Here is a 25,200-nt window from a genome sequence, read left to right on the forward strand (position 1 = left end):
GACAGAGGAACCTGGCAGGCTACAGTCCATGGGCTCGCAAAGAGCTGGACATGATTGAAACGACTTAGCATGCATGGATACATAAGATACTTGATTAGCAAAAGAAGGAAGACTACAGTAAATACCCATGGACCCATGAGCAAACCTGAAAGTTTTGCCTAAGATATTTCTTTACCTATCTACTCTTTTAGGAGAAGGGGACTGGAGCATTTTAAAAGGTTTCCTACATTCTGAATTTGGTTCATTAGATATTCATGCTATCTTGTAACATATTATACTTTTTTTTTTTGTAATCTAGCAGTTAAATTAGAGGTCTGAATGAAGTTGCATTCATTTCTCCTGATAATAATACTTTATGCTCTGTACTTCTTACTCTGCATAGGAGGTACATGGTGTCTGGTAGTTCCTCATTTAATAGAGTTAAGATTAGTCAATAGGTTTAGATCCATCCAATACAAAGTTTCTGATCAGCCTATCACCAACTGATTTTAGCTTCCAGTGATGGTCATTAACTACATCCACTGTCTTGTTAGGGGTTGCAAATAGTGATTTAAAAAAATCCATCATCTACATTTATTAGCTGAAAATTTCACAGAAAAGAAGTTCCCCTCATCATTTATTTGGTAAATTTGAGATCTTGCCCATGTTGGAATAAGGATAAGTGCTTGATTTTTTTCCTTTTTTTTTTTAAATCAATTTTAAGAATAATGAGTTGGTACCTAGGAATTCAAAGGGAACTAATGATTTTTTTATTATTATGAAACCATGTATTTTAAAATATTTTATTAACTTTAGTCCATTGCGATTATTAGTTTTTAATGCTTAAATTTTACCAGTTTTGGTCAATATAAGTCCTTTCATGTTGGCTCCTGAGTTCTTTTAACACAATCTAAGCTTTGCTTTGTGGCACCAGTTTCTCTAGTTCCATTCACTTATCCTGTTTTACCAAAGAGATATGGTTTCTTTGTAGGAAATGGTATTTGGATGCCACAGTCTTGAAACTGGCATGTTCATTGCTATTTGTTGTTCAGGCACTAAGTCATGTCTGACTGTTTGTGTCCCCATGGACTGCAGCACCTTAGGCTTCCCTGTCCTTCACTATCTGCCAGAGTTTGCTCAAACTCAGATCCATGGAGTTGGTGATGCCAACCAAGCATCTTACTCTCTGTCACCTTCTTCTCCCCCTGCCCTTAATCTTTCCCAGCATCAGAATCTTTTCCAATGAGTCTGTTCTTTGCATCACCTGGTGAAAACATCGGAGCTTCAGCATCAGTCCTTCCAGTGAATAGGCAGGGTTGATTTCCTTTAGGATTGACTGGTTTGATCTCCTTGCTGTTTAACGGATTCTCAGAAGTCTTCTCCAGCACCACAATTTGAAAGCATCAGTTCTTCAGCACTCAGCACTCCCTTCTTTATGGTCCATCTCTCACATCCGTATATGATTACTGGAGAAACCATAGCTTTGACTGTTCAGACCTTTGCTATTACTTGTTTTCATTTCAGTATTTTCAATTTACATCTGGCATAGGGATTTTACTTCTTTGACTTTTATGCTTGTATCTCTTTTCTCTTAAATCTGAGTTTTCATTTCTAGTATTTCTTTTTTATTGAAGTTCTGTTGATTTACAGTGTCGTGCCAGTTTCTGATGTATAGCAGAGTGATTCAGTTATACATGTATATACATTCTTTTTAATATTCTTTTCCATTATGGTTAATCACAGGATATTGTATATAGTTCCCTGTGCTGTGTAGTGGGACCTTCTTTATCCATTCTAAATGTAATCATTTGTATCTACCAAACCCAAACTCCCAGGCCATCTCTCTCCCTCCTCTCCTACTCCTTGGCAAGGACAAATCTGTTCTCTGTGTCTGTGAGTCTGTTCCTGTTTTGTAGATGGGTTCATTTTGACCAGATTTTAGATTCCGCATGCAAATGATATCATACAGTATTTGTCTTTCTCTTTCTGAGACTTCACTTAATGTGGTAATCTCTATTTGCAGTCATGTTGCTGTGAATGGCATTATTATTTTTTAATAGTTGAGTAGTACTCCATTTTATTCATGTACCACATCGTCTGTATCCATTCATCTGTTGATGGACATTTAGATTGTTTCTATGTTTTGGCTGTTGTGAATAGTGCTGCTGTGAAAATAGGGTGCTTCTGTCTTTTTGAGTTAATTTAGTCTGGTTAAATTCCCAGGAGTAGGATTGTTGGATCATGTGGTAATTCTAGTTTTATTTTTTCTTTTCCATTTTGAGTATTAACATAGTTATAATTTTATGTTTTACTTATGCATTTCTCACATCTATAAAATATTTCTTATATTTGTTTTATAAAATTACAATGCCACTATATTTCTACTAACAACTGAAAGCATTTTGTTATTTCTTTGTGGTTCTGTTTTCTTTTTATTGTTAGCAGCAGCTGCCACATATTGAGAACTTAATTTACTTGCTAGATTTGTTTTGAATTCTTTTCTTTAATATTCATGACAAAGGCTTTGGTGAAAAGTTTGGGATGAAATGAAAGTATTTAAAAAGTCACTTTCTAAAGTTTAAATTTTGACTTATAAATTTGTAAACTGTAGTTAATAAGGTTTATCAAAATTCATTGTAAATTTTGTCAAAGGCTACAACATGATAACCTTAAAAAGGTAAGTTGAAGTAGTGAAACATTTTGGTTTACATCTCCTTGACATTGGACAAAAGTTGAAAAAGTTTCTTTTGACTTTTTATCATAATTTCGATAAGCCATACAAATAGGACTTAGAGAACCAGAGTAAAACTATGTGGCCCATTAGGTTTTACTATGAAGCTAACTAATTTAAGCTCTAATGGTCATTTAATTTTGAAGAAATATTCATTAGTTTAAAATAGTGTGATTGATCTCTAATTCACAGTAGTCTGTATAGTACATTTGTTTTTACTTTCCTAAATAAGATCCTATACTTTAACTCTCTAAAATTGTGGACACGGTTGGTAATACTATTGCACATTTGTGGGAGTCTACCTAAAGATGTAAGAATTATTAGTTTATTTATTGGGTTGTATTATTAGTAATAGGGTTAACCTAATATAATCCCTGGTGAAAATATTAAGATTGTTGCCCAAATGAAATCAGTAGCTGTTGAACTTTTTTCAGGACATTTTGTTAAATTTCTCTTGGAGTTTCCTAGTGCTAACTAGGCATATAGTAGGAGTTTGATACATATTTATTAAATGAACAATTATATTTTAAAAGAACTCAACAGGTAGATTATTTTATTCCTTTTTTAGAGCTGAGTCATTGAGTGCCTAAGGCCTCAAAACTTGGAATTGTTTAAAGTTAGGATCTAAACTCATGGTTTGTAAAGCTTATGTTCTTTCTTCTAAGTACCTTTGCTTCATTCTCCACAATTCTCTGTCTTTGCCCTTTTCTCTGTTATGGTTCTAGATTAGGAATAACTTGTCTGACCCAAAGTAGAAGGCAGAGTTAGCACATGTCATAAATCTAGGATTAAAGTACTCTTTTATCCAAGTACATTATTATCCATTTGTTTTTATCTTCAGTATATATGAATAACAGTAATTAATATTTTTGAATTGAAAAAAATTTCCAAAGAAATACTGTGTAACTCTTACATGTTTGTAAATACAGGCACTGTACTGACTCCTGTTAGTAGTATTTGTAACAGGAGAATCTTAATACTAATAATTTTTGTGGACCATCAGGTTGTTTATATATAGCACTAAGTAGTTTATGAAAAGGCAGTATACTTTTTGTCTTCTAGGAGCTTCCTTTCTAATTCAAATTGACATTCTAGGCCTTACTGACCAGTTTTCAGGGTTTGGTTTGTTTGTTTTTATCCTAAAGCAGATTCAGAACTGTATTTAAGTAGTTTCAGTTAGCAGTCCTGATTTTTGTAATGCTGTTTTGTAAAAATCTAGTCTTTTCTAGTGTTAATTTAGTAGCCTTCTATCCATGTTAATAAACATATTTAAGTGAATAAAAATGTATACATTTTATTAGGGTTACCAGAAATCTTTATAATTTTAGACTTGTTCTTATGTTGTTTTATTATTATATCTTTTTTTAAAAATTTTTATTTCTTTAATTTTTATAATGTGCTTAGTCATGTCTAATTGTTTGCAACCCCATGGACTGGAGCCAGCCAGGCTTGTCTGTACTTGGGATTTCCCAGGCAAGAATACTGGAGTGGGCTGTCATTTCCTTCTCCAGGGCATCATCCAGACCCAGGGATTGAACTCTGGGTCTCCTGTGTCTCCTGCATTGGCAGGTGGATTCTTTATCACTGAACCATCTGGGAAGCCCGCTTTTTATAATACCTTTTAATAATCCAAACCATATGAACCTCTGTGTAATTCATATGTACATTTATTTTTTACTTTCCAAGTAAGATACTGTCCAGGGTAACACCTTTGAAGTAATTGGTTATTTTCAGCCTCAGCAACTCTAGTGATCCTTGTATTGCTTGTAAAGAATGTAAATTTTAGTTTTGTTCAGGGGAACATAAATCATCTTAAAGATGTCATAGGTAGGTTTAGTGGGGAAAGAAGGTGTGATCTAACCAGATACATGGTAAAATGCTTCGCTGGTCTGGGAGTAATACAGCATGGAATTCAGTAAAGGGAATAAACAGGTTAACTATTTATTGTGATAAAGAAGGATTTTTGTTTGTAAGAATGTGATTCATAATGGTGTACAAATATATAGGTCTAGGCCATGTACATAGAGTTCAGGCTTTTCTTTAAAGGTACATGTTTCTTTCTATCAAACATTATATCCACAGGGGTAGAAAAATAGTAAAGCCTTGAGGGTGAGGATTTTGCTTTGTTTTTTAGTGATCCTTTTTCATCTGTGATAGACGTGATAGTCTAGGAGAATATTAGACATTTCAATATTAAGTTTGTATGGTATAATAATTGACATTTTTACATGACCTTTGGTGCAGTCCTTTACCCCTTTTTTTGTCCTTTTTTTTTTTAATGAGGAGGGAAATCAGCTGGATTTTCTATAAAAATAATGGACTTGTTAATGAGGTGCAAGAGTTGTGTTTTGTAGTCAGGTACTAATAATTCATTGTGTAGCATTCCACAGCTGATTCACGTTTTTTCTTTTAAACAGGAAGTTGCTTTAAAGAATAAAAAAGAACCATATGTACTCCCTCCTCCTCCCAAGTTCTACTCAAGCCTTATTGGAGAAATAAGAGCTCTTGGTTGGAATAAGTAAGTCTATTTTAAAATCTGTTTTAAGAAATGCCTATTTTTTTTTAACACATTTCAATTTGATATATTCTCAGCTTTAGCAGTTCATGTTTTTAGTCAAAGCGTTTCATTGTAGTTAGAGTATCTGATCCTTTTTGTGACTATGAATTAAAGGTGTGTCAGCGTAAAAAATTGACTTACAAGGTAAAATACTAAATATAATTTGGAAAAAATAACCTTTTTATGTACACAGTTAGCTAAGAAGTTATCAGTGTTACTTTGTTTTCTTTTAGTTGTAGTGAGATATAATTGACAAAATTTTAACACATTTAAAGTGCACTGTGTGGTGATTTGATATACCTGTACGTTGTGAGAGGATTACCACAGTTGCATTAATTAGCATATCCCTTCACCTCATATGGGCTTCCCTTGTGGCTCAGTAAAGAATCTACCTGCAATGCTGGAGACCTGGGTTCGATCCCTGGGTTGGAAAGATCCCCTGGAGAAGGGAAAGGCTACCCCTTCCAGTATTCTGGCCTGGAGAATGCCATGGACAGAGGAGCCTGGTGGGCTACAGTCCATGGGGTCACCAAGAGTCGGACATGACTGAGCGACTGTCACTCACTCACCTTGTATATTTGCTTTTTTGCTGAAATTTTTGGGTCAATTTCTTGTTGCTGTTGTATGGGAGGAGAATTTTAGGAACTTTGGACTGCCGTTGACTGACATCACCCGATTTACTTAGGTTTATATCTACTATCTTGTTGCATGTTTTCTGTTTGTCTCATATATTTTGTGTTTTTCTCTTCATCTGCCTTTATTTGAATTAATCACAATTTTTATTATATTTTTCTATTAACTTGTTAGGTACTTACTTTTTTTATTCTTTTAGAGGTTACCTTAGAGATTACAATAGACACATAGCAAAATGTATATTGTTATCTTTACCAGTTTTCTTATATTGTGAGGATCTAAAACTCTATTGCAGTTTCTCCCCCTGTTGTTATTGTTATAATGCATTTTAATTCTATATTTAAATTTGACAAACATTATTATTGTTTTTAGAGTCAGTGTTTATACATATACACACAATTATTTTCCCAGTGTTTTTTATTCCTTCCTTACTGCATTTTTATCATGTCTGGAATAATTTTCCTCCTGACTAAAGAATTTTATTTAACATTTTTTTATTGAGGTATGCCTGACTATATACTAGTTTCAGGTGTACAACATAATGGACTTATCAGGTGGTTCAGTGGTAAAGAATCTGGCCTACCAGTGCAGCGAGACATGAGTTCAATCTCTGGATCAGGAAGATCCTTTGTAGTAGGAGGTGGCAACCTCCTCCAGTACTTTTGCCTGGAAAATTGAATGGACAGAGGAAACTGGTGGGCTACAGTCCACGGGGTTGTAAAAGGCAGACACAGCAGAATGAGTGAACTCATACACATGTACAACATCCACTATGACTGTGTATTATGAAATGATTGCCACAAGAAGTCTAGATAACATCTGTAAGCATACATACATATTTTTTTTTCTTATGATGAGAACTTGGAAGATTTACTTTTAGCAGCTTTGAAATATACAATACAGTTGACCCTTGAACATCACAGGTTGTTATATGCAGATTTTTTTTCAGTGAATGTTACTGCAGTACTATCTCATCTGCCATTGGTTTAATGCATGGACGTGGACCTGCAGCATTGGAGGGCCTATTGTAAAGTTATAGGTGGATTTTCAACTGTGCTGAAGGTTGGTGCATCTAAGCTATAGTCACTATATAAGCTGTAATGTATATAAGCAGTTATGCTCCGATTAATTATTTTCTAACTGGAAGTTTGTACCTGATGACCTCTTTTCACTCATTACACTCACCTTCCACAGCTATCTCTGGCAACCCCCAATCTTTTCTCTGTATCTATGAATTTAGTATTTTAGGATACTTTTTAGATGCCACATATGAGTGACATCATTTTTTTTCTGTTTGTCTTATTTCATTTAGCATAATGCCCATTAGAGGTCATCCACATTGTTGCAAATGGTATGGTTGAAAAATATTCCATGGTGTGTGTATATATATATACACACACAGACCACATTTTATTTATCCATTCATCTGTCAGTGGGCACTTGGGTTGTTTCTGTGTTGGCTGTTGTAAATAATGCTGCATTGATGGATGTGCAGGTATCTCTTTGACATTATGATTTGTTTCAGACATATACTCAGAAATGGAATTGCTGAATCATATTGAAGTTCTGTTTTTAATTTTAGAGTGCATATAGATTTATAATTGCTGCATCTTCCTTGTGATTTTCCCTCATCATTAAATGTTTCTTTATGTATCTAGTAATATTTCTTGCCTTAATGTCTACTTTGTTAGGTATTAGTATAACTCTACTAGATTTTAATGCTCTATTGAAATTCTCTTATTTTTTCTCTGTATTTTCATAGTTTAAAATTTCTTTTACCTGCTGCCGTAATCTAGATCCCCTTGAGTCTGTTTTTAATTTATTTATTTTTGTGTGATTTTCTGTCAGTATAATCCTGGATCTTGGCATTCCTGGTACTTTTATTAATTTTTGTTAATAGACTTGTTTTTTTAAGAGTAGTTTTAGTCATCACAAAATTAGGAGGGTGCAGAGATTTTCCATATGCTTTCTTCCCCCAAATAACCCTTAGATTCCCCCATTATCAGCATCCCCTGTCAGAGTGGTACATTGGTTACAGTGGATGAACCCACACTGACATATTGTTATCACCCCTAAACCACAGTTTACTTTAGCATACACTCTTAGTCATATAACTTCTCTCGTTTTGGACAAATGTATAAAAACATGTATCTGCTACTATAATACAGTACAGAGTAATTTCACTGCCTCTGAAATACCTTATGTTCTACCTACTCGTCCCTTCTTCTGCTCTGACCCCTGGCAACTACTGCCCTGTTCACTCTCTCCAAAAGTTTGCCTTTTCCAAAATATCATGTGGTTGGAACCATACATTATGAAGTCTTTTCATGTTGACTTATTTCACTGGTACTATGTATTTCAGTTTCTTCTCAATCTTTTCATAGCTCATTTGTTTTTAGCACTGAATAATATTTCATTGTCTGGGTGAACCACAGTTTATCCATTCACAAGCAGAAGGACATCTTGGTTGGTTCCAAGTTTGGGTAGTTATGAGTAAATCTGCTGTAAACAGCTGTGTGCAGGTTCTTCATGTGGATGTTATTTTTTAACTCTGTTAGGTAAATACAAAGGCCTAGACTTTTTTTGAGAGCTAAAAGTAAAGGTTTTTCTTTATTGTCACAATTGATTCAGTACAAAGTTGAATACTGTATAATAACAACAAAAAATGTAAGACGTTGTCTCCCTGTTTCTGCTTAGTAACATGATTGAAAAGTGAAAGTGTTAGTCGCTCAGTCATGTCTGACTCTTTGTGACCCCATGAACTGTAGACTGCCAGGTTCCTCTGTTCATGGGATTCTCCAGGCAAGAACACTGGAGTGGGTTGCTGTTTCCTTCTCCAGGGGATCTTCCCAACCCAGGGATCGAACCCAGACCTCTGGCATTGCAGGCACATTTTTTATCATCTGAGCCACCAGGGAAGCAATAACATGATTGCTTTTTCTAAAAAAAAAAAAAAAAGGCAAAAAGAGGAGATATGAGGAAGCTGTCTTAATTTCTATGCATTCTAGCTAATGCCCCTTTTTTTCCTTTTTTACTATCCTGTTGGCTGTTCTTCAGTGTTTTGCCCTTGGCCATTCAGGCTTCATTGCTATGCCTGATAATCTTTTGTTGAGTGTTGCAAATTGTATATTAAAAAACTTACAGGCTCCGGATGATATTTTCTTCTACAAAGGGTTTACTTTTTTTTTTTTTGCTAGGAAAATAAAGTGGGGGCAAGTTGCCATAGAGACTGCATTGATTCAAGATGGGTTGTAGTTTTTGCAGGGTTCTCATTGTCCCCTCTCCACCCCCAGGCTATAACCCTCCAGAGCTTTCAAGCAAGAGTCAAGTGTGTTCATTTGGATTTCTCCCTTGGTAGATCCTAAACTCTAAACTTTGTCTTTGTAAGGGTAGTTTATCTCTCCATTAGAGTCTGGGCTCCATTTTGAGCAGTGCTTCATATGCATCTTATTTACTTTGCTTTTATAGTTAGCCCTCCAGGGATTCCCACTGAGAGCATAGATATGTTCACTGGGACTTTTCCCCACTGGTGGGTTCTAAATTCTAATTAATTTCTCTTGAGTATTATGAGATTTCTAAATATTACACTTTGTTTTTCATTGGCTTTCTGCTTGGGTTTTTATCCTCTTATACCTTGCAATTTATGAAAAGTTTTGATGAAAAATTGCCAGAATATTAGGATCCAGTCTCTGACCCTACCTTTTCACCAGATTCTGGACCTTTAAGTCTCTTATTTTTATTCCTCTATTCTCATGAGATTGCCAGAAATGCTGCGGAGCTGGTTTATGTTCTTTTGTTTCTGTTTGTTTGTTTGGCTCAGTTCAGTTCAGTTCAGTCACTCAGTCGTGTCCGACTCTTTGCGACCCCATGAATCGCGGCATGCAAGGCCTCCCTGTCCATCACCAACTCCCGGAGTTCACTCAGACTCACGTCCATCGAGTCCGTGATGCCATCTCATCCTTGGTCGTCCCCTTCTCCTCCTGCCCCCAATCCCTCCCAGCATCAGAGCCTTTTCCAATGAGTCAACTCTACATGAGGTGGCCAAAGTACTGGAGCTTCAGCTTTAGCATCATTTCTTCCAAAGAAATCCCAGGGTTGATCTCCTTCAGAATGGACTGGTTGGATCTCCTTGCAGTCCAAGGGACTCTCAAGAGTCTTCTCCAACACCACAGTTCAAAAGCATCAATTCTTTGGCGCTCAGCCTTCTTCACAGTCCAACTCTCACATCCATACATGACCACAGGAAAAACCATAGCCTTGACTAGACGGCCCTTAGTCGGCAAAGTAATGTCTCTGCTTTTGAATATACTATCTAGGTTAGTCATAACTTTTCTTCCAAGGAGTAAGCATCTTTTAATTTCATGGCTGCAGTCACCATCTGCAGTGATTTTACTGATAACTCTCTGCTTGCCCCATTTCCTCAATCCTCCGTTTCTTCCCCTGGGGGAATTGCTAGATACCCTGAGGGAAAAATGGCTGAAGCGTTGTCTGTTTTACTTCTCCTCTGTTCCCCTTCTTCAGGACCTTGGTCTGTCAAGTCCTGGTTGCCTTAGCAATTTTTTGACACCTTGAAACTTTGTTTTTCTTTTCTTTGTCATCAGGCTGCTTTAGTTATTCTCATTGGAAGTTTTAGTCTAAGGTACTCCACACCACCGCTTATGGCAGAAAGTGAAGAGGAACTAAAAAGCCTCTTGATGAAATTGAAAGAGGAGAGTGAAAAAGTTGGCTTAAAGCTCAACATTCAGAAAATGAAGATCATGGCATCCGGTCCCATCACTTCATGGGAAATAGATGGGGAAACAGTGGAAACAGTGTCAGACTTTATCTTGGGGGGCTCCAAAATCACTGCAGACAGTGACTGCAGCCATGAAATTAAAAAAATGCTTACTCCTTGGAAGGAAAGTTATGACCAACCTAGATAGCATATTCAAAAGCAGAGACATTACTTTGCCGACTAAGGTCCGTCTAGTCAAGGCTATGGTTTTTCCTGTGGTCATGTATGGATGTGAGAGTTGGACTGTGAAGAAAGCTGAGCGCCGAAGAATTGATGCGTTTGAACTGTCGTGTTGGAGAAGACTCTTGAGAGTCCCTTGGACTGCAAGGAGATCCAACTAGTCCATTCTGAAGGAGATCAGCCCTGCGATTTCTTTGAAAGGAATGATGCTGAGGCTGAAACTCCAGTACTTTGACCACCTCATGTGAAGAGTTGACTCATTGGAAAAGACTTTGATGCTGGGAGGGATTGGGGGCAGGAGGAGAAGGGGATGACAGAGGATGAGATGGCTGGATGGCATCATGGACTCGATGGACGTGAGTCTGAGTGAACTCCGGGAGTTGGTGATGGACAGGGAGGCCTGGCGTGCTGCAATTCATGGGGTTGCAAGGAGTCGGACACAGCCGAACGACTGAACTGAACTGACTTCATTTTTTTATCCAGAAATGGACATTATGTATAATTTTAACTGTACCATTGAGAACTGATTAGTGCATATTCATGAAATTAACCTTATCTGATAAGGTGTCATTCCTGAATAGGATTTGGGATAGAGACAGAGAAGACAAGTAATGAATTGAGGTGCACTTTTAACAATCCTGCTGAAGTTAAAAAGATTTTTCTTCAGGCATTGATGTCATGAAAGTGAAAGTCACTCAGGCATGTCCTACTGTTTGTAGCCCCGTGGACTGTAGACCAGGCTTCTCTGTCCATGGAGTTCTCCTGGCAAGAATATTGGAGTGGGTAGCCATTCCCTTCTCCAGGGTATCTTTCTGACCCACGGATCAAACCCAGGTCTCCTGCATTGCAGGCAGATTCTTTAACATCTGAGCCATTGATGTCATGGATGTGATTATTCTTTGGATTTGAAGTGATAGAAGAGAAAAATTACTTTGACTTATTTTCTGATGGTTAAATATTAAGATTTTAGTGTTTAGAAGATAGGGATGTAGGAAGGCCTTGGAAAGGGAAGTAGCAATGTTCTTGTTTTATTTCTGTTATTTTGGTAGTTTGAGGCAATTTCTAAGTAGATGTGACATTATTGGGAGAACTCCATTAATGAGGATTAGTTGAAGCATTGAGTATGCAAATATCAGATTTTTGAATAATTTATTTTTTTCCACCTATTGTTTATCAAATGCCTATAATATAAGGCAGTGAAGATACACAATCAAGACTTAAGATTCCTCATGGAACTTACATCTAGTAGAAGAATCAGAATTTAATTAGATGATTCCAGTAGTACTTAATTCTAACTCAGGTAGATACTATGGAATATACTTAAAGGATTTTTTGAGATCTGTTAGCAACAAAGTTAGAAGTAGTGCAAGTATATAAGATATTTTATGGAATAAGTGTTTTTATAGATACTTAGAAAGTACTGACTTTTGCTTTGCTTTATACACATTCTTCTGATATGGGAGAAAAAAAGAAACAGGTCTCTAACTCAGATAATAGATGAAAGCCAAGGTAAGGATATGAATACTCTACTGTAGCATTCATCACAGTATTAATGTTTGTCTTCCCTTTAGACTAAGGTTATTATATATAGGAAATTCCAATTATAAGTTCCTGCTAGCTACTTTACAGCTCCTATTTAATTCTCCGAAAAAGTTTCAAGATGTATATTTTTATCTCCAACTTCGCTTATAAGATGCGTGTACATGGCCAAGGCTGGCTGCTAACAGTGCTCTGGTATTTGGCTTGACGATGCTTCTTGGAGTTGTGCTCTGGAGATGGCTCTGGTATGGAGCCTTTAGTAAAGCTCCCTCCAGTAATTGGACATAGATTTTATTAGTTTCAGCCTCAAAGTGTGACTCTCCTTATGGAAAAAAATTTGCCATGTGAAAAAATGATAGTTTTCAAATCTGTTGTTTAGATTTATGAAAAATCATAGTTTAATTATAGTAATTAGGATGCATGATTGAATTAGAATATACCTGCTGTTACCTAATCATTTGTTTCATAGTCTTTACAATAATGTGTTAGCAGAAGAGAAGTTGTCTACATGGATTGTGAGAAGCCATATAGTAAGGTTTTGTCAGTGTTTATCCACCACAGTCTGGCAAAGCAAGAACATCTTTCAATTTTATTTTTGTGACTTAATTCTTAAATCAGGCCTAGTACACTTGAGACACTGATACTACTGGATTCAGGACCCATGGCGTTAAAAATGAGACCTGAACCACTGTCTTCATGCTAGATTTGTTACCTTTTGAGGCCCTGCCTGAGCAGCTGGCCAAGTTCTTAATTTAAAATATTTTTTAAAATAACATACATAATGATTTGCATGACAAATGGATGTAAATGGATTTTCAAACTCTCATGATTCCTCGACCATGTCAATGCAGTCTATATTTTACTTACACTCTAAATAATAATCTTTAGATTTGTTAGTGGAATAGTAAAATCCAATCATAAAAAGAAGGATTTTTTTTTAAGGTAGGGAAAACTTAGTTGTGTTTTTAAATTATATACTTGACATCTCTAATCAACTCTAGGATCAGGTTTTGTGAAAAATAAAAAAAGGTTAGAAAAAAGGAAATATTTAAAATATGATTGAAATCTTTCCTTTACTCCCTATATTTGTGTACCTTTTTAATAGAAACACAGTGAGAATTAGTAGCTGATCTTAAGTTTGATCGCTATTGCTATAATTTCTATACTTGCTTCAACTTTTGTAAGAACACACTAAAAACACTAGTTGTCCTAGGGTAAGATGAAGTTGTGGATAATTTTGGGTTTTATAACTGGCTCAAAAAAGTGAGTGATGCAAAAAAGTGTCTTGATAGCTTTCTGTTAACTTTTGCTTGTGTTGTGTTACTGAATAGCTCATTAAAACAGCAAGAATTAAGCAGAATCCTTAGGGTTTAACAGGATTTTCTGCTTGGTATTAAGGATGTCCTGGAGTTGAAAGCATTGTTTGCTTTTCATTATGTTGGTGCAAAGATAATTGCGGTTTTGCACTGTTGAAGTTTGACATTTGATATTAAAATACATTTAATGTGGTTATGTTATACATCATTTTAATTCACATTTCTCACTTTACATTTTTTTTTTTGCTAATGACATTACTTGCTATTTATTTTAGACCATGGAAATGATGTTAGACAAAAAGCAAATTCGAGCAATTTTCTTATTTGAGTTCAAAATGGGTCATAAAGCAGGGGAAACAACTCACAACATCAAAAATGCATTTGGCCCAGAAAATGCTAACAACATATAGTGCAGTGGAGGTTCAAAAAGGTTTGCAAAGGAGATAAGAGCCTTGAAGATGAGTGTAGTGGCAGGCCATTGGAAGTTGACAGCAACCAGTTGAGAGCATCATTGAAGCTGATCCTCTTACAACTACTTGAGAAGTTGCTGAAGAACTCAACATCAGCCCATTCTACAGTTATTAGGCATTTGAAGAAAATTGGAAAGGTGAGAAACCTCGATCAGTGGATACATCATGAGCTGACCGCAGATAAAAAAAAAAATTGTCATTTTGAAGTGTGGTCTTCTCTTATTCTACGAGTCAACAGTGAACCATTTCTCCATCAGATTATGACATGTGACAAACAGTGGATTTTATATGACAACCAGTGATGACCAGCTCCACAGTTGGACTGAGAAGAAGCTCCAAAGCACTTCCCAAGGCCAAACTTCCACCCAAAAAAGGTCACAATCAGTGTTTGATGGTTGTTTGGTGGTCTGCTGACAGTCTGATTCAGTACAAGTTTCTGAATCCTAGTGAAACCACTGTATCTGAGAAGTATGCTCAGCAAATCGATAACTATTGAAAACTTCAATGCTTTCAGCTGGCATTGATTAACAGGGCCCAGTTTTTCAGCAAGTTATACAACCAGTGCTTCAAAAGTTGAATTAATTGGGTTACGATGTTTTGCCTCATCCTCTCTATTCACCTGACCTCTTGCCAACCAACTATTTCTTCAAGCAACTTTTTGCAGGGAAAATGCTTCTACAACCAGCAGGAGGCAGAAAATGCTTTCCAAGAGTGATCGAATCCTGAGGCATGGACTTTGGCACTACAGGAATAAACAAAGTTATTTCTCCTTGACAAAAATGTGTTGATTGTAATGATTCTCTATTTTGATGAATAAAAATGTATCTGAGCCTAGTTAAAATTATTTAAAATTCACTGTCCAAAACTGCAATTAAGTTTGCACCAACATAATAGAATGGTTGATCTATATCTCACTTTACATAGGATAGTCCTAACTAATTCCTTTTATCTTAGCTGATTTTAGTCACAAATGCGTCCCAATACAGTTCAGTTCAGTTGCTCAGTCGTGTCTGACTCTGCAACCCCATGGACTGCAGCATGCCAGGCCTCCCTGTACATCAAGAACTCCCAGAGTTTACTCAGTCTCATGTCCGTTGAGTTGGTGATGTCATCCAACCGTCTCATCCTCTGTCATCCCCTTCTTCTCCCGCCTTCAATCATTCCCAGTATCAGGGCCTTTTCCAATGAGTCAGTTCTTCACATCAGGTGGCCAAAGTATTGCAGTTTCAGCTTCAGCATCAGTCCTTCCAATGAATATTTAGGACTGATTTCCTTTAGGATGGACTGGTTGGATCTCCTTGAAGTCCAAGGGACTCTCAAGAGTCTTCTCCAACATCACAGTTCTAAAGTATCAATTCTTCAGCGCTCAGCTTTCTTTATAGTGCAACTGTCACGTCCATACATGACCACTGGAAGAACCATGGCCTTGACTAGATGGACCTATGTTGCAAGGTAATGTCTCTGCATTTTAATATGCTGTCTAGGTTGGACATAACTTTTCTTACCAGGAGCAAGAGTCTTTTAATTTCATAGCTGCAATCACCATCTGCAGTGATTTTGGAGACCAAAAAAATAAAGTCTGTCACTGTTTCCATTGTTTTCCCATCTATTTGCCATGGAGTGATGGGACCGGATGCCGTGATCTTCATTTTCTAAATGTTGAGTTTTAAGCCAACTTTTTCACTCTGCTCTTTCACTTTCATCAAGAGGCTCTTTAGTTCTTCACTTTCTGCCATAAGGGTGGTGTTATCTGCTTATCTGAGGTTATTGATATTTCTCCTGGCAATCTTTGATTCCAGGTTGTGCTTCATCAAGTCCAGCATTTCTCATAATGTACTGTGCATATAAGTTAAATAAGCAGGGTGACAGTATACAGCCTTGACATACTCCTTTCCCTATTTGGAACCAGTCTGTTGTTTTGTGTCCACTTCTAACTGTTGCTTCTTAATCTGCATACAGTTTTCTCAAGAGGCAGATTAGGTGGTCTGGTATTCCCATCTCTTTCAGAATTTTCCACAGTTTATTGTGAACCACACAGTCAAAGGCTTTGGCATAGTCAATAAAGCAGAAATAGATGTTTTTCTGGAACTCTTTGCTTTTTCAGTGATCCAACGGATGTTGGCAATTTGATCTCTGGTTCCTCTGCCTTTTCTAAAACCAGCTTGCACATCTGGAAGTTCACATTTCACGTACTATTGAAGCCTGGCTTGGAGAATTTTGAGCATTACTTTGGTAACGTGTGAGATGAGTGCAATTGTGCAGTAGTTTGAGCATTCTTTGGCATTGCCTTTCTTTGGGATTGGAATGAAAACTGACCTTTTCCAGTCCTGTGGCCACTGCTGAGTTTTCCAAATTTGCTGGCATATAGAGTGCAGCCCTTTCATAGTATCATCTTTCAGGATTTGAAATAGCTCAACTGGAATTCCATCACCTCCACTAGCTTTGTTCATAGTGGTGCTTCCTACGGCTCACTTGACTTTACATTCCAGGATGCCTGGCTCAAGGTGAGTGATTCCACCATTGTGGTTATCTGGGTCATGAAGATCTTTTTTGTATAGTTCTTCTGTGTATTCTTGCCACCTCTTCTTAATATCTTCTGCTTCTGTTAGGTCCCTACCATTTCTGTCCTTCATCAAGCCCATCTTTGCATGATATGTTCCCTTGGTATCTCTAATTTTCTTGAAGAGATCTCTAGTCTTTCCCATCCTGTTGTTTCCCTCTATTTCTTTGCATTTTTCATTGAGGAAGACTTTCTTACCTCTCCTTGCTATTCTTTTGAACTCTGCATTCAAATGGGTATGTCTTTCCTCATCTCCTTTGCCTTTCACTTCTCTTCTTTTCACAGCTATTTTTAAGGCCTCCTCAGACAACCATTTTGACTTTTTGCATTTCCTTTTCTTAGGGATGGTCTTGATCTCTGCCTCCTGTACAGTGTCACAAACCTCCATCCATAGTTTTTCAGGTACTCTATCTATCAGATCTAATCCCTTGAATCTATTTCTTACTTCCACTGTATAATCATAAGGGACTTGATTTAGGTCATACCTGAATTGTCTAGTGGTTTTCCCTACTTTCCTCAGTTTAAGTCTGAATGTGGCAATAAGGAGTTCATGATCTGAGCCACAGTCAGCTTCTGGTCTTACTTTTGCTGACTGTATAGGGCTTCTTCATCTTTGGCTGCAAAAAGATATAATCAATCTGTTTTCGGTATTGACCATCTGGTGATGTCCATGTGTAGACTTCTCTTGTGTTGTTGGAAGAGGGTGTTTGCTATCACCAGTGTATTCTCTTGGCAAAACTCTGTTAGCCTTTGCCCTGATTCATTCTGTACTCCAAGGCCAAATTTGCCTATTACTCCAGGTGTTTCTTGACTTCCTACTTTTGCATTCCAGTCCCCTATAATGAAATGGACATCTTTTTTAGGGTGTTAAACAGCTTTTTCACCATTACTGGTTGGGGCATAGACTTAGATTACTATGATATTGAACGGTTTGCCTTGGAAATGAACAGAGATCATTCTGCCTCTTTTGAGATTGCATCCAAGAACTGCATTTCAGACTCTTGTTGACTATGATGGCTACTCCATTTCTTCTAAGGGATTCTTGCCCACAGTAGAAGATATAATGGTCATGTGAGTTAAATTCACCTGTTCCAGTCCATTTTAGTTCTCTTGATTCCTAAGATGTTGACGTTCACTCTTGTCATCTTCTGTTTGACCGCATCCAGTTTGCCTTGATTCATGGACCTAACATTCCAAATTCCTATGCAGTATTGGTCTTCATGGCATCGGACATAACCTCATGGGACTGGGGAAACAGACTCTTGGAGGGCACAAACAGAACCTTGAGCCCACCAGGAGAAAGTTGCAGTGACCCCAGAAGACTGACCCAGATTTGCTCGTGTGTGTCCAGGAGTCTCTGGTGGAGGTATGGGTTGGCCATGGCCTGCTGTAGGGTTGGGGTCAGTGAGTGTAGCAGTGTGTGCATGGGACTTTCTGAAAGAGGTCACCATTATCTTCATTACTTCCACCATAGTTTGACCTCAGGTCAAATAACAGGGAGGGAATACAGCCCTGCCCATGGACAGGAAATTGGATTAAAGATTTACTGAGCATGGCCCCACCCATCAGAACAAGAACCAGTTTCCCCTTAGTCAGTCTCTCCCATAAGCTGCTTATCCTTCTCCATGAAAGGGCAGACAGACTGAAAACCATAATCACAGAAAACTAAGCAGTATGATCACAGGGACCACAGCCTTGTCTAACTCAATGAAACTATGAGCCATGCCGTGTAGGGCCATCCAAGATGGACGAGTCATGGTGGAGAGTTCTAACAAAACATGGTCCACTGGAGAAGGGTATGGCAATCTACTTCAGTATTCTTGCCTTGAGAACCCTATGATTCGTATGAAAAGGCAAATGTGTCCCAGTTTGAAAGAAATACAGTCATTTTCTTATAGGCTACGTTATGTTTAGCTATGGTTTTTCTGATAGCTTCCCTGATAGCTCAGTTGGTAAAGAAGCCACCTGCAATGCAGGAAACCCCAGTTCAATTCTTGGGTAGGGAAGATCCTCTGGAAAAGGATAGGCTACCCACTCCAGTATTCTTGGGCTTCCCTTGTGGCTCAGCTGGTAAAGAATCCGCCTGCAATGCCAGAGACTTGGGTTCAATCCCTGGGTTGGGAAGATCCCCTGGAGAAGGGAAAGGCTACCCACTCCAGTATTCTGGTCTTAAGAATTACATGGACCATTTAGTCCATGGGGTCACAAAGAGTTGGACATGACTGAGTGACTTTCACTTTCATGGTTTTTCTAGTAATGTACAGATGTGAGAGTTGGGCCATAAAGAAGTCTGAGTGCTGAAGAATTGATGCTTTTGAATTGTGGTGCTGGAGAAGACTCTTGAGAGTCCCTTGGACAGCAGGGTGATCAAACCAGTCAATCTTAAAGGGATTCAACCCTGAATATTCATTGGAATGACTTGATGCTAAAGCTGAAGCTCCAGTGCTTTGGCCCACTGATGTGAGAAGCCTACTCGTTGAAAAAGACCCTGATGCTGGGAATGATGGAGGGCAGGAGGAGAAGGGGGTGACAGAGGATGAGATGGTTGGATGGCATCATCAACACCACAGATATGAGTTTGACCAAGCCACAGGAGATACTGAAGGACAGGGAAGCCTGATGTGCTACATTCCACGTGGTCGTGAAGAGGTGGACATGAGTTAGCAACTGAACAACAACAGTGTTTGTTTTAGTAATTGCATGACCCTAGAAAATATTAAATGATTCAGACAGGAGGTATGATCTGATGTTTTTGTCCGTTCTAGACAATATTATTTATCATTTAGAGAGAGTAAAATTAAACTATTTGGTCTTTCAAATTTGTATTGGTAAAGAGTTAAATTTTAGTAAATTTACAGCTGAAATATTGTCAACATATATTGAATTATGTTTTTAGTTAAGCCCACTGTTTTTGCAATAGACTTAATTCACTGATGGTGATATTTTCTGTAATTTTCAGTGCAATTAAAAGAATTTTATAACATATTGGAAGAAATGGAGATACTTGTTAACACTAAAGTAATTACAGTAATTAGACAAGGCTTTAATTCTGGCTTATCAGCTGTGTGATCTTGGGCAGGTAACAACCTCTCAGAACCACAAAGTTTTCATTTTTTAAATGAAACCAATGATATTTAATAATAAGGGTTGAAAAGAAATGTAAGTTATGTGACTCAAATAATTCCTTCTCTAAAGTAAGTTCAAATTTCTTGAGATTACAGTTCACCAAAAAGGTCCAACTACATGAGTTTTACAGCATATAGCTAGTGTCATGGTTTAATTATCACAATAATTTTGTTGCATAACGCATAAGAACATAGATGTTAAAAGTATGACTTTCTTTCTGAATTACCTTTATAGAGTGCTTTTACCTCATACGTATATCCAAATCACTGAATGCAAATTATTTGATACTGAAAAATTGTCTTTCTAAATTGGTAATATGTTTAGTGTATCTAAACAGAATTTGCTTTAATAGTATAAGACTTACATATGTATCAGTAAATATGAACCAGTCTGACAGCAACTTGTTTATGTTATTTGATACATAGAACATTGACACATCCATAGGTTCAGTTCAGTTCGGTTTAGTCATTCAGTTGCGTCCGACTCTTTGGTGGTATCTGCATATCTAAGGTTATTGATATTTCTCCTGGCAATCTTGATCCCAGCTTGTGCTTCTTCCAGCCCAGCGATTCTCATGATGTGCTCTGCATAGAAGTTAAATAAGCAGGGTCCATTCTGAAGGAGATCAGCCCTGGAATTTCTTTGGAAGGAATGATGCTAAAGCTGAAACTCCAGTACTTTGTCCACCTCATGTGAAGAGTTAACTCATTGGAAAAGACTCCGATGCTGGGAGGGATTGGGGGCAGGAGGAGAAGAGGACAGCAGAAGATGAGATGGCTGGATGGCATCATGGACTCGATGGACGTGAGTCTGAGTGAACTCCGGGAGATGGTGATGGACAGGGAGGCCTGGCGTGCTGCAATTCATGGGGTCGCAAAGAGTCGGACACAACTGAGTGACTGAAATGAACTGAACTGAACTGAAGCAGGGTGACAATATACAGCCTTGACATACTTCTTTTCCTATTTGGAACCAATCTGTTGTTTCATGTCCAGTTCTAATTGTTGCTTCCTGACCTGCATATAGGTTTCTCAAGAGGCAAATCAGGTGGTCTGGTATTCCCATCTCTTTCAGTATTTTCCACAGTTTCTTGTGATCCACACAGTCAAAGGCTTTGGCATAGTCAGTAAAGCAGAAATAGATGTTTTTCTGGAACTCTCTTGCTTTTTTGATGATCCAGCAGTTGTTGGCAATTTGATCTCTGGTTCTTCTGCCTTTTCTAAAACCAGCTTGAACATCTGGAAGTTCATGGTTCACGTATTGTTGAAGCCTGGCTTGGAGAATTTTGAGCATTACTTTGGTAGTGTGTGAGATGAGTGCAATTGTGTGGTAGTTTGAGCATCCTTTGGCATTGCCTTTCTTTGGGATGGGAATGAAAACTGACCATAGGTAAATATTTATTCCTTATTTTAAAAAGTTACTTGATTGGAAGGCAAAGCTTCCATGAAAAGGAGTTGTATGATAGTTTTGAGAAAGGTGAAGTGTTTTTGCACTACAGATAATTTAGGAAGGTTCTTAGAGGAGGTGAACATTGAGAAAGTTTGGAAGGAATATAGAAAGCCTTAAAAGGGTGGGAATGGAGGAGAAAAGGTAGAGGTGATGGAAATGTGCAATTCATTTTTGAACTTCAGAGTGGATTGGTTGGTTGTGTAAAAGGATTAATATCAGGGTCAGACTGAAAGGTCTTAACTATTAAACTAAGGATTCTTTATATGCCAGGCAATGGGGACTAACTGAATATTTTTGAGTAAATGGTTGATATGTTAATAAGATAACTTGGAAAGATTATTTAGCAGAAGGCAGGATAGAGGTGTAGGGCTTCCCAGGTGGTGCATGGGAAAGAATCTGCCTGCCAATGCAGGAGACACAAGAGATGTTGGTTTGATCCCTGGGTTGGGAAGATTCCCTGGAGAAGGAAATGGAAGCCCACTCCAGTATTCTTGTCTGGAAAATTCCATAGACAGAGAAGCCGGGCATGCTACAGTCTGTGGGGGTCTCAAAGAGTTGAACACAACTGAGTGAGCACACACACACAGAAAATATAGGAAGTTAAAATGTCAGTTAGGGAAGTGATTTTTGAAAAAGTTAAGAATGGAAACAAACTGTGATGCTTTATTAAAACATGCAAGTCTTCAGTCTTCCTTTTGGTGTTATTACTACATAAAATGGATCTAGGTATTTAAAGAAACTATAAAACTTAAGCTTTTGGTCAAAATAAATACCAAGTATTTCAAGAGATATAAAGCACATTCTTTTTGTTTTTCTGTATTGAGAACATTCACCTATTAAACAGAACAACTAAAACCTTTCTAAAGTTTAAGTATCCCTTTCAAATGTTTAAAAAACTTAACTCTTAAAGTTTAGTACCATTTACTTATTGTAAGCAGTAACTTATAAAGAAATGAAGCAAATGATAAATGGAAATTCAAATGCAAAAAGTATAGTGTTTTATTTCTTTAGATTTTATATTTTTGTTTTTATTTTTTCTTAGTTTTAGAATATGTCTAGCTAAGTAGTAGATACCTAGACTCCTTCTAAATATAAATTTTAAATATGATTTTATAGCTTCTCAAAAAAATGAGTTTTCCAATAAAGTTCCCCAAATGTATTATTTAAATGAGTAGAAATTATTTCATATTGTTTAAATCGAGCTATCCAATTTAACAGTAAAATAGAACATTTAAAATAACTTTTTTAAAGAAAAACTTATTTTAATTTTATTTGTAAGAGCTTATTACTGCTTTTTCCCCTTTAACATCTATTCTGTAGGCCAAACATTAAGATATTCTTTTCTTTTGTGAATGGATAGAGATATATATTATGCTAGTTAAGGCACAGGCTGAGTTGCTGTTCACAAAGAACTCCAAATCCTCAGAGTTTCACACAAAACAAGTTGTGTCTGACTCTGCAATCCCAGGGACTGCAGCCAGGCCTCTCTTTTCCTCACCATCTCCTACAGTTTGCCCAAGTTCATCTCATCCTCTGACACCCTCTTCTCCTTCTTCCTTCAATCTTTCCCATCATCAGGGTCTTTTCTAATGAGTTGGCTAATATTGATATTTATATTAGCTATGTTTTAAGTCCTCCATAGCTACAGGTGTTTAATGGCCAGTCTTTGGACAGTGCAGATACCATCATCACAGAAAGTTTTGTTGGTCAGAGCTGTGTTAAGAGGTTGTTCTTTAAAAATTCCATTTTTTGTATGTTAGTAGAGAGAAGATGTAAATATATACACTCTTCTCAGCATCTTGAATCTGGAGTGTTGATGTCTTCAGAAAGTCAAAGTCTGCATGGACTTTGATGGGTTATATTAGCCTAATTTCTACACTATCGGAAGACAGAATGGGAGGGGTGGTGGGAGGTACAGCCACTATTTGGTTACAAATGATCTGAAAGGTGTACATATCACTTCTGCTTGTAGTACACTGGCCAAAATTTAATGATATGCTTATACCCAGGGGCAGCTGGAAAGGTTACTAGCTGGATGGAGTGTACCCAGCCAAAACTTGGTTTAGCTGGGAGTGGAGGCAGGGATCCTGTTACCAAACGAAAGCAGCTGAGAATAAATACTAGAGGACACTTGCCAATTTAGGTCACATGTATTTAATATGATGATCACATTTAGTTTTCTCCATTTTCCTCAAAGTAGAGTCAATGTGGGTAAAGTGTTTCATTTTAAGTGACCTTGCTGAGATTAACCTGAAATTATTATTTTTTAAAATTTGAATTATGTTTTACAGTTCAATGGAATTAACCTTATAATCCTTTTGATTCAGGGTAATACTTTGAGCATGAACCTGTTTTTCTCTAATGTATTATTTCTACATCTTAAACTTTGTGGCAAGATAATCTTTTGTTCTGTGATTGCAAACGAAAGACTAGAACTTTAGTTTATTTCTGTCTTACTTAATAGACATTCTATAATTTTGAACTGTTGATGCCGAGCAGCAGTGAGGAGTAGGAAAGGTACTAGTTGGTGATTTAGTTTTTCCTTCTATCTCCATGTTCCCTGTTGCTTTCTCTATGTGTATATATTTATCATGCTTCTAAACAATTTAGGGTTTATAATGAAAAGCAATAGGCTTTTTCCACACCACTTCCCATCCCTGGTCTTATTCTTTGAGATACTCTGAAATGTTCATGTTTATAAGTAACTTCTATATTTTAAAAAAATATGCCTATATTCAGCATTACTTGATTTATCAGAATTACATACTGATTAATTACTGTAACAAAAATAAACTTAGTTCATATACTACCTTCTCTCTCCCTTCATCACTATTCTTTTACTCTTCTATTAGCTTTACTATTTCTTAAACTTCTTACATGTCTGCTTAAAGATGGTATCTCTTACTCTCAAATTAGTAATTACAAAATTTAATGTTTCTAATCTTCCCTCCTCATATGTTCCCCTTTCTACTTCTCAGTTTTTGTCGTCTCTCTTTTAAATTGCAATGATCAAATATATTTACATTCATTTCCGTAACTATAATTAAGTCTGCTAGCTTTGTCTATTGCTGAATTCTAAAAATTGTAATTAGTAAGCAGTTTAATTTTTTATGACTACATAAATATTTTTCACTGAAAAGCTAATGGTAGAGCAATTACCATTTTTAACATAGCTTTATTGTTTATAATTTAGTTTAAAATTTCCTCTTCCCATTTTGGTTTTTTATATTTTTAAAAAATTTCCTTAATTTTCCCCCACATATAAGCAATACCTTCTATTCTGTAGACTTTCTGTTCTGGCCAGCCAGCTCCCTTCTAGAGTCTTGTTTTCCTGTCTTCTGGTCTGTTTTGTCAGTCAGTGCACTTCTGACCACTTTATATTTTTATAAAGTTTGTTGAAAATTTGCTTTGGTTGGTGCTTTTTGTAACTGTGAGTTTATGTATGTCTCTTTGAAATTCCATTTTTTGTATATGAGTAGAGAAGATGTAAATACATACATTCTTCTCAACATCTTGAATCTGGAGTGTTGATGTCTTCAAAGACTCAGATGCCCGTGTGTCTAACCCTGACAGTCATATTGATAAAACATGCGATAAAGTCCTATGTTCTACACTTTGGAGGGGAGGGGAATTTGTGATGTTTATAGATAAAGCTGAAAGAAAATAATGATTATCTATATAAATTCATTGATACTTTTATGTAAGTAGACATTTCTAGAATAATTTTAGCTTCATTTGTTTTCTATGACCTAGAGTTTTCATAGATTATGATAAATTTTTTTTTCTGTCAATAAGGATTGTTCTGTTCTACTTTTTATTCTGTTATTCAAAATTTGTATTTTCAGTTTGAGATCTTTTCATTACAGATAGTATTGCACAGTTTTAT

The 25,200-nt window shown here is 36.8% G+C and overlaps 1 protein-coding gene across 3 annotated transcripts in view; it reads left to right on the forward strand.

Moving 5' to 3' along the window:
• Positions 1–25,200, forward strand: part of FANCL (FA complementation group L) — an 89,058-nt gene that overhangs the window by 23,973 nt on the left and 39,885 nt on the right. For all 3 annotated transcript variants that reach the window (XM_068986510.1, XM_068986518.1, XM_068986526.1), the window contains exon 5: positions 5,128–5,228. In XM_068986510.1, coding sequence (XP_068842611.1) covers positions 5,128–5,228 — 101 coding nt within the window. The remainder of the gene's footprint in view (positions 1–5,127; positions 5,229–25,200) is intronic.

This window comes from Capricornis sumatraensis, chromosome 1, assembly GCF_032405125.1.
Source record: "Capricornis sumatraensis isolate serow.1 chromosome 1, serow.2, whole genome shotgun sequence".
NCBI lineage: Eukaryota > Metazoa > Chordata > Mammalia > Artiodactyla > Bovidae > Capricornis > Capricornis sumatraensis.